The sequence below is a fragment of the Papio anubis genome, chromosome 8 (assembly GCF_008728515.1).
Source record: "Papio anubis isolate 15944 chromosome 8, Panubis1.0, whole genome shotgun sequence".
Taxonomy (NCBI): Eukaryota; Metazoa; Chordata; class Mammalia; order Primates; family Cercopithecidae; genus Papio; species Papio anubis.
The window spans coordinates 52,877,341-52,888,352 of NC_044983.1; the positions used below are offsets into that span (position 1 = coordinate 52,877,341).

General features: G+C 41.7%; 1 protein-coding gene across 18 annotated transcripts in view; it reads left to right on the forward strand.

Annotated features, from left to right (window-relative positions):
• The window catches only part of LOC103886823 (syncytin-1-like), a 78,323-nt gene extending 67,864 nt beyond the window's left edge, over positions 1-10,459 (forward strand). For 17 of the 18 annotated variants that reach the window (XM_031669569.1, XM_021942330.2, XM_021942344.2 and 14 more), the window contains 2 exons: positions 2,242-2,763; positions 7,863-10,459. In XM_031669569.1, the coding sequence (XP_031525429.1) occupies positions 8,350-9,411 (1,062 nt within the window). In that variant the 5' untranslated portion in view covers positions 2,242-2,763; positions 7,863-8,349 and the 3' untranslated portion in view covers positions 9,412-10,459. The remainder of the gene's footprint in view (positions 1-2,241; positions 2,764-7,862) is intronic. The other variant, XM_021942334.2, reaches the window with a different exon arrangement.
• The last annotated feature ends 553 nt before the right edge of the window (positions 10,460-11,012 follow it).

An 11,012-nucleotide genomic window follows, 5' to 3' on the forward strand; every position in this document is an offset into this window, starting at 1 on the left:
CCTCCTGTATCAGTGGCAACAGATCTGTATGGGTCTGCAGCAACCTCAATTCTTGTCTTCTAAGAAGAAAGAATTTGGCTGACAAGAGTAAGCCAGAGGGAGAGACCTAGGAAAGTTTTAAAACAGGAGTGAAAGTTTATTAAACAGCATCAGAATAAGAGCCAAAGGTAATAAAGTACCCCTGGAAGTGGGCCAAGTGGGTGACCTGAGAGATCAAGTGCATGGTTTGATTTTTGACTTGGGGTCTTATAGGTTAGCAAGCTTCTGGGATTGGTTTCTTCTCGCTGATGCTTCCCTTGGGGCAGGTTGTCCACATGCAGAGTGGTCCATCAGCACTTGGTAAGGGCTGAATGTGCAGTGTGGTTACTGGAGTTGTATGCATGCTCATTTGATGTGTTCCTCCTGAACCAGTCAAATGTTGCCAGAGAAAGGTACTAGAGGTACTCAGAACTTTATGTGTATGGTATTAAAAAATGTGCTTCCTTTTTAGTCTGGCTGCTTTTTCTTAATATTATGTTTTTGAGGATCATCTGTGGCAGTTGTTCATTTTCCTTTCTGAATAGTATTTCTATTGTGTGGAATATCCAAAAATTCTATCTATCTGTCTGTCTGTCTGTCCGTCTATCTATCTATCTATCTATCTATCTATCTATCTATCTATCTATCTGTCTATCCATCTATTTTGAGACAGAGTTTTGGCTCTTGTCGCCCAGGCTAGAGTGCAGTGGAGGGATCTTAGCTCACTGCAACTTCTGCCTCCTAGGTTCAAGCGATTCTCCTTCCTTAGCCTCCCAAGTAGCTGGGATTACAGGTGCCCACTACCACACCTGGCTGGTTTTTTTTTTTGTTTTTTTTTTTTGTATTTTCAGTAGAGATGGGTTTTCACCATGTTGACTAGGCTGGTCTCAAACTCCTGACCTCAGGTGATCCACCTACCACAGCCTCCCAAAGTGCTGGGATTACAGGAATGAGCCACCGCACTGGGACCCCCAAAATTTATGATAGTATTGGTGATGAATATCGAACTTTTCCCCAGTTTTTTACTGTTATGAGTAATGCTGTTGTGAGCAATTTTTGTGCATGTCTTTTAGTTCCCATTAGTACACACCTCAGTTGGATACATTTGTAAGACTAGAACTGGTGAACCATAGGAAATGTATAATTTACTTTGGTAAATAATATCCAAGTTTTCCAACATATCATAAGTAATTAGCTCTCCTCTAGCAGTGTAAGAGATTTAGTTCTACCAGGTGCAATAGGCAACAATCGGCATCATTTCTTTTCTAATTTTAGATATTCTGGTAATGGCATTACATTGTGGCATTGGTTGATATTTTGCTTATCCCTAATTGAGAATCTTTTCATGTTTGTTGGCAGTCTGCAGGAGAGAGTTGCAGTTTACATCAGTTGTCATGGTAACATAATTACTGACTCCCCTTTTCTCTTCCTACTGTGTCTCTGATTGGCCATTTGGATATTGTCTTTTATGACTAGCTGGTTCATGTCTTTTGCTCATTTTTATATAAGGCTGTCTGTATTTGCTGAATTTGTGGAAATTACTCATATATTTTGATAATGAATCCTTTGTTGATTATACTGATGACATATATCTTCTGGTGGATCAGTTTCTAATTTAACAGGCTTACCAAGATTATCAGTGATTTAAATGCAATGTTTTTATTTTAAAGTTGACATTTAACTTGTTAGGATTTTACTGATGCTCAATAGGGATCGCTATGTTTGTTTTAATTAATTGGTGAAAAAAATATCTAGTTTTGTTCTTAAAACATGCAATCAAAAACATGTGTTGTCATAACTGAGTTCCTCGCCTTGTGTGAGGTTTGGAAGATACTAAGAAATCATTTCTGTTTCCTGCTGGAGATAAAGATCTAGTTGAAATAAAAGATATATACCTGGAACAGTTGGAAATTAATTTAAAAATATGCATTTGGCTTCCGGCTTATATTTCAGGAGTCACAGTTTCAATCCTGATATCTACACCATGATCCTGGCCCCTATGTCCTGCTCACTACAGATGACTTACAGGTCATATTAACATTCATGATTCACATTCTAAAACTGATATCCCTGAACTCCCATTCTCACTGAAAACTTTCTTAACAACTTTGTTTTCCATGTATATACCCTTTCTGTCCGGAGCTGCGTGGCCCGGCCATAGCGATTATAACTGACGACTGATGCCTGAGCTCTATACGTTTCCACTTTATGCCTCCTCCCTAGATTTACTTTCTTCCCTGTTCTGCTGTCTCATACGCCAGTACAAAATGGCGCTCTTCCTGGTTCTTTCACCCATTTTCCCGCGCCCGGGAAAATGATCAACTTATAGCGCAGGCACCATCCCGCACCCGGGAAAATTACCAACCGACGGCGCAGGCGCAACATGACGTCCGACCAAAGAAACCGAGACCTACCTGGCCACGCCCACCACAGGGCCACCATCATCGCCCTGGCCCAACCTCCACCCCTGCCGGTCTATATAAGGCATTACACTGCCACCAATAAACGAGACTTGATCAGGATACTGTCTTGTCTCCATTTCTCGTGTCTCTTGTCCCCCCGAGTTCCCACTCCCTCTTCTAGGGCCTACATTGACGATCCCGCGGGACAGGACACGTGGCGCCTCAACGTGGAGCCTGGAAACGAGGGATTCCGTGAGGAAGAGGACGCGAAAGAACGGTCGACCGTCAAGCTGAAACTAAACTCCTCCGATCACCGTGGGAACCTGCCGCGTCAGAATCGAAGGTAAGTGACGCGTCCGAAATGGGACAAGAATTAAGTCAACATCAAATCTATGTAGAACAATTAAAAGAGGCTTTAAAGATACGAGGAGTAAAGGTTAAAGGTAATGATTTGTTTAAATTTTTTGATTTTGTAAAAGACACTTGCCCTTGGTTCCCACAGGAAGGAACTATTGATATTAAAAGATGGCGTAGAGTAGGAGATTGTTTTCAAGATTATTATAATACTTTTGGGCCAGAAAAAATTCCTGTGACCACCTTCTCTTATTGGAATCTCATTAAAGATTTGATAGATAAAAAGGAGGTCGATCCACAAGTCATGGCCGAGGTCGCTCAAACAGAACATATTCTAAAGGTTAGTTCCCGCTCTAACCTCACAAAGCCTCTGCAAGATACGGAGGAGGATCTCATTTCCCTTGAGAGCGATGATGAGGAAGTCAAGTCTCCTTCTGTAACAGATAAAGAAATGTTACACAAAAACAAACAGAAAAAATATCCAGTTTTACAAACGCCTCAAAAAGAGGAAGAAACTAATAAGCCTGATCAATCAGACATAAATTGGGATGATTTAGAGGAAGAGGCAGCTAAATATCGTAACCCCGACTGGCCTCCCTTTACTCCACGCCCGCCCCCATATAATGGGACACGTAATAGGGCTTCTGCGCCCATTGTTATGGCAGTAGTAGATCCCAAAGAAGAATTAAAACAAAAAATTGCTCAACTAGAAAAACAAATTAAACTTGAGGAGTTGCATCAATCATTGATAATTAGGCTCCAAAAATTAAAAACAGGAAATGAAAAGATACCTAACCCAGATGTTATGGAGGGTTCCCTGTGCCCACCTCAGCGACCTGGACAGCATGTTCCAAGAGGGGGGTTAGTTGCTAGCCGACATAGAGAAGACTCCTCCCCCAAAGACATCTTCCCAGTTACTGAAACCACAGATGGGCAAGGACAAGCTTGGAGACATCATACTGGGTTTGATTTCACTATCATGAAAGAGTTAAAAACTGCTGCTTCTCAATATGGGGCTACTGCTCCATATACTCTCGCAGTAGTGGAATCTGTAGCCGATAACTGGCTCACCCCTACAGATTGGAATACCTTAGTTAGGGCAGTTCTTTCTGGGGGAGATCATTTAATTTGGAAGTCAGAGTTTTTTGAAAATTGTAGGGATACAGCTAAAAGAAACCAACAGGCAGGAAACGGCTGGGATTTTGATATGTTAACTGGTTCAGGTAACTATGCAGACACTCAGGCCCAAATGCAATATGATCCTGGCTTGTTTTCACAAATCCAGGCAGCTGCTACGAAAGCCTGGAGGAAACTCCCTGTTAAAGGAGACCCAGGGGCCTCACTCACGGCAGTCAAACAAGGACCAGATGAGCCGTTCTCAGATTTTGTACATAGACTCATGACCACGGCAGGTAGAATTTTTGGAAATGCAGAAACGGGTGTAGATTATGTTAAACAGTTGGCATATGAAAACGCCAACCCCGCCTGCCAAGCAGCAATCAGACCTTATCGAAAGAAAACAGATTTAACAGGATATCTTTGCCTTTGTTCAGATATTGGGCCCTCATATCAACAGGGTCTAGCAATGGTCGCCGCCTTTAGCGGTCAAACAGTAAGATACTTCCTCAATAACAAAGGTAAAGATAAAGGGGGATGCTTTAAATGCGGTAAAAAAGGACACTTTGCAAAAGGTTGCCATGAAAACCAAAATAAAAATCCAGAAACAAAAATTCCAGGCCTTTGCCCAAGGTGTAAAAGAGGAAGGCACTGGGCCAACGAATGTAAATCTAAAACTGATAGTCAAGGAAATCCTTTATCGTCTCAGCAGGGAAATGGGGTGAGGGGCCAGCCCCAGGCCCCAAAACAAGCATATGGGGCGGTCAGCTTTGTTCCAGCCAGCAGCAACAATCCATTTCAAAACTTAGTAGAGCAACCCCAGGAAGTGCAGGACTGGACCTCAGTTCCACCTCCCACACAGTATTAACACCTGAGATGGGACCACAAACCTTAAATACAGGAATATATGGGCCTTTACCACCTGACACTTTTGGGCTACTCTTGGGAAGAAGTAGTTCCACCATGAAAGGTTTACAAGTCCTCCCTGGAGTTATCGATAATGATTATGAATGAGAAATTAAAATCATGGCCAGAGCTATTAACAACATTATTACTGTCCCTCAAGGGGTTAGAATAGCACAGTTAGTTTTGCTACCCTTAGTTAAAACAGATAATAATATCCAACACTCTAACAGGAATACAAAAGGTTTTGGATCGTCAAATATATATTGGGTGCAACCAATTACAAATCAAAAACCCTCTCTAACCTTATGGTTAGATGGTAAGGCATTTACTGGGCTAATAGACACAGGGGCCGATGTAACCATCATTAAACAAGAAGATTGGCCCTCTCATTGGCCTACCACAGAGACTTTAACTCACCTGAGAGGAATTGGACAAAGCAGTAATCCTAAACAAAGTTCTAAATACCTAACATGGACAGATAAAGAAAACAATTCAGGCCTCATTAAGCCATTTATCATCCCTCACTTACCTGTTAATCTTTGGGGACGAGACCTGCTCTCCCAAATGAAAATTATAATGTGCAGCCCAAATGATATAGTTACTGCACAAATGCTAACTCAGGGATACACCCCTGGTAAAGGTCTTGGAAAAAAGGAAAACGGTGTTCCACAGCCTATACCGGTCTCAGGACAACTTGATAAAAAAAGGTTTGGAAATTTTTAGCCCAGGCCACTGACATACCTGCACCCCAAAAGTGCGCTGACCCCATTACTTGGAAGTCAGATGAGCCCGTTTGGGTTGATCAGTGGCCTTTACTTAATGATAAGCTAAGTGCTGCCCAACAGTTAGTGCAGGAACAACTGCTAGCAGGACATATTACAGAAAGTAATTCCCCTTGGAATACACCTATCTTTGTCATTAAGAAAAAGTCTGGCAAATGGAGACTCTTACAAGATTTAAGAGCAGTAAATATCACTATGGTCCTTATGGGTGCCTTACAACCGGGACTGCCCTCACCAGTTGTGATACCTCAAAACTATTTTAAAATCATTATTGACCTTAAAGATTGCTTCTTTACAATCCCCCTTCATCCTGCTGATCAGAAAAGGTTTGCCTTTAGTCTTCCATCTACAAATTTTAGGCAGCCAATGAAATGTTACCAATGGAGAGTCTTACCTCAGGGTATGGCCAATAGTCCTACCTTATGTCAAAAATATGTAGCCGCTGCTATAGAACCAGTCAGAAAAATATGGACACAAATGTATATTATACATTATATGGATGATATTTTAATAGCAGGACAAATTGGTGACCAAGTCTTACAGTGCTTTGCCCAACTCAAACAAGAGTTGACAACAGCCGGACTGCAAATAGCCCCAGAAAAAACACAACTACAAAATCCATATACCTATCTTGGTTTTCAAATTAATGGACCCAAAATCATTAATCAAAAGGCCGTTATACGTCGTGACCATCTAAAAACTTTAAATGATTTCCAAAAATTACTGGGAGACATAAATTGGCTTCGACCATACTTAAAACTTACCACAGGAGAGTTAAAACCTCTTTTCGATATACTAAAAGGAGACTCTAATCCGAAATCCCCCAGGTCCATTTCAAAAGAAGCATTAACGGCACTCCAACGGGTAGAAAATGCCATTACAACACAATTTGTTACCAGTATTGATTATTCTCAGCCATTAATATTCATTATTTGTAACACAGCAATAACCCCTACTGGTTTATTCTGGCAAAACAATCCCATTATGTGGGTACACCTGCCCTCCTCCCCCAAAAAGGTTTTGTTGCCTTATTATGATGCCATAGCTGATCTAATTATCTTGGGAAGAGAAAACAGTAGAAAATACTTTGGAATAGAACCCTCTACCATTATACAGCCCTACACTCAATCACACATCCATTGGCTGTTACAAAATACAGAAGCCTGGCCAATTGCTTGCGCTTCTTACACTGGCACAATTGACAACCATTACCCACCTAACAAACTCATTCAATTTTGCAAACTTCATGCGTTTGTATTTCCTCATATTACCAGTAAGGAACCTCTCAATGACGCATTACTAATTTTCACTGATGGATCTTCCACAGGACTCGCTGCTTACACCTACAATAATACAATTGTCAAATTCCAAACCACTTATACATCAGCTCAGCTAGTCGAATTACAAGCCATAATTGCAGCATTATCAGCTTTCCCTTGTCAGCCACTTAATATTTACACAGACAGCGCCTACCTGGCTCATTCAATACCCCTCTTAGAGACCGTGCCTCAAATTAAACATATTTCAGACACAGCTAACCTATTTCTACAATGTCAACAACTTATTCAAAAAAGGACTACTCCCTTTTTCCTTGGACATATTAGAGCACATTCAGGATTACTGGGACCTTTAGCACAAGGTAATTCAACAGCTGACATGGCAACGAAAACCATAGCCACAGTCACTACAGACAATTTACAACAAGCACAAAAAGCACATGCCCTACATCATTTAAACGCCCAGACCTTAAGACTTATGTTTAAAATTACTAGAGAACAAGCCCGACAAATAGTTAAGCAATGTGCCAACTACATAACTTATTTACCCGTTCCTCATCTAGGAGTTAACCCTCGAGGACTCATCCCCAACGAAATTTGGCAAATGGACGTTACACATCACTCAGAATTTGGCCAACTAAAATATATTCATGTATGCATAGACACCTATAGTGGGTTCATCATTGCAACTCTCCAGACAGGAGAGGCCACCAAACATATGATAACTCATTTATTACATTGCTTTTCCATCTTAGGTATACCCAAACAAATTAAGACAGATAACAGTCCTGGTTAAATAGCCAAAACTTTCTTACAATTCTGCAACACCCTACAAATTAAACATATCACAGGCATTCCCTACAATCCCCAAGGACAAGGTATAGTAGAAAGGGCCCATCTGTCATTAAAAACTACTATCGAAAAAATAAAAGGGGGGAGCTGGTACCCCGTGAAGGGTACCCCCAGAAACATACTTAATCATGCCCTCTTTATCCTTAATTTTTTAGATTTGGACAGTCACGGAAAATCTGCTACCGACCGTTTCTGGCATCCTGAATCTCAAAAACAGTTCGCAATGGTAAAATGGAAAAATCCACTCGATAATTCATGGCATGGCCCTGACCCAGTTTTAATTTGGGGAAGAGGCTCAGTATGTATTTTCTCACAAAAAAATGATGCAGCCAGATGGCTGCCCGAAAGATTGGTAAGACAAATGAATCATAACCATTGTCAATCCAGGGAAAACAATCCTCCCTGAGAAGTTTCTTCCCTTTTGTTTTTCAGAAAATGAAGCCCAACATGAGATTCTTTTGGAAAATAATCATTTTATATAACATAGTGACAGTCTATGCAGGTTTTGATGACCCTCGTAAAGCAATAGAACTAATATGAAAGCAACACGGCCAGCCTTGTGACTGCAGCGGGGGACAAGTATCTGAACCTCCGTCAGACAGAATCTTCCAAGTGACTTGCTTGGGCAAGACAGCTTACTTAATGCCAAACCAGCTATGGAAATGTAAGTCAACCCCAAGAGACACCTCCCCTAGCGGGCCACTCCAAGAATGCCCCTGTAGTTCTTTCCAGTCCTCTGTACATAGTTCTTGCTACACCTCATATCAACACTGCAAATCAGGCAATAAAACATACTATATGGCTACGTTACTAAAAACACAAACTCGTGGTACCAGTGATGTACAAATATTAGGATCCACCAATAAACTTGTACAATCTCCTTGTAACGGTCAAAAAGGACAGCCTGTTTGCTGGAGCACTATAGCCCCTATCCACATCTCTGATGGGGGAGGTCCATTAGACACCACAAGAATTAAAACTGTTCAGAAAAAACTAGAAGAAATTCATAAAGCCCTGTATCCTGAAATTCAATATCACCCTTTGGCCCTGCCTAAGGTTAGAGATAACCTTATGATTGATGCTCAAACTTTTGATATCCTTAATGCCACTTACAACTTACTCCAAATGTCCAATACAAGCCTTGCCCACAATTGTTGGCTTTGTCTAAAAATGGGTCCCCCTACTCCTCTCGCTATACCTAACTTTTCATTATCCTATGTCAATTGCATGGGTGACTCCTTGGTCAGTAACTCTTGTCCAATTATTTCTCCCCTCTTAGTTCAACCAATGAAGTTTTCTAACTCCTCTTGCCTCTTTTCACCCTCTTACAATAGCACTGAAGAAATCGATCTAGGCTACGTTGTATTCAACAACTGTACCTCCATAATCAATGTCACCAGCTCCTTGTGTGCTATAAATGGCTCGGTTTTCCTCTGTGGAAACAACATGGCATATACTTATCTACCCACAAATTGGACAGGGCTTTGTGTTCTAGCCACTCTTCTCCCCGACATTGATATCATCCCTGGAGATGAACCTATCCCCATCCCCGCTATTGAACATTTTATATATAGACCAAAACGGGCCATACAATTTATTCCCTTGTTGGCTGGACTGGGAATCACCACTGCATTTACAACAGGAGCTACAGGCCTAGGAGTCTCACTAACCCAATATACTAAATTATCCAATCAATTAATTTAAGATGTACAAACCTTATCCAGTACTATACAAGATCTACAAGATCAGGTAGACTCATTAGCTGAAGTAGTTCTCCAAAATAGAAGAGGTCTAGACTTACTAACAGCAGAACAGGGAGGGATCTGTTTGGCTCTACAGGAAAGATGCTGTTTTTATGCTAACAAATCTGGGATCATTAGAGATAAAATAAAGACCTTACAAGAAGAGCTAGAAAAACGCAGAAAAGACCTGGCTGCCAATCCGCTTTGGACTGGACTCCACGGACTTCTCCCTTATCTCCTACCATTTTTGGGTCCTTTACTTACCCTTCTACTTTTTCTCACTCTTGGGCCTATAATCCTTAATAAGCTTATGGCATTCGTCAGACGACAAATCGAGGCCTTCCAGGCCAAGCCTATACAGGTCCATTATCATCGCCTTGAGATGTCTGAACATGGTGAGTCTTATCTGCCCTTATAAGACCACCTCCCCTGTGAGCTGAACTGGACAATGATGGGTAAGAGGACACCACCCCCAATTGAGCCTAAGACAGGAGGGCCACCCTTGCTGCTGCCTAATCCCATGACGGGCTTAAAAGGTGGGGATGAGTTGACCCAACCTAAGACAGGCGCAGTTCCCGAGGGGCTATCTCTCATCATGAAATAATAAAAAAGGGGGACCTGTCCGGAGCTGCGTGGCCTGGCCATAGCGATTATAACTGACGACTGACGCCTGAGCTCTATACATTTCCACTTTATGCCTCCTCCCTAGATTTACTTTCTTCCCTGTTCTGCTGTCTCATACGCCAGTACAAAATGGCGCTCTTCCTGGTTCTTCATCACCCATTTTCCCGCGCCCGGGAAAATGATCAACTTACAGCGCAGGCGCCATCCCGCGCCCGGGAAAATTACCAACCGACGGCGCAGGCGCAACATGACATCTGACCGAAGAAACCGAGACCTACCTGGCCACGCCCACCACAGGGCCACCATCATCGCCCTGGCCCAACCTCCACCCCTGCTGGTCTATATAAGGCATTACACTGCCACCAATAAACGAGACTTGATCAGGATACTGTCTTGTCTCCATTTCTCGTGTCTTTTGTCCCCCCGAGTTCCCACTCCCTCTTCTAGGGCCTACATTGACGATCCCGCGGGACAGGACACCTTTCAGGTGACTAAACATTAGCATTTGCTTTACTTCATGTTTTCTTCTCCTGTTGTCAAGCCTGACATTTCTTAGTATAAAAAATTCTCTCTTGCAAATCTTGTGACCTCAACTATATCTCTTATGTTGATTACACCCAAATCCATGCTTACTGAGTTCAGTCATATGTTCTAAGTGAGCTAATATGTGTAAGACATTTAATACTTGGTCACAACTAGGCAACTAGGTTGTCTCGGAGCAAATTAAATGCATATTATCAGATCTTTTCATCCTCATTGCATGTGTTTTTAAATGCAAATTCATAGCTTTCACACTCAAACTTGTTATTCTTCTTTCTTTTATTATCTGCACTGAGTCATTGTTAATTTCTTACCAACCTCTGTTAAAACTATTGCATTCATTTTCTTGTCTCTATGTAGATCACATTCACTTTGGTTTAAACACTCATTTCATTTCAC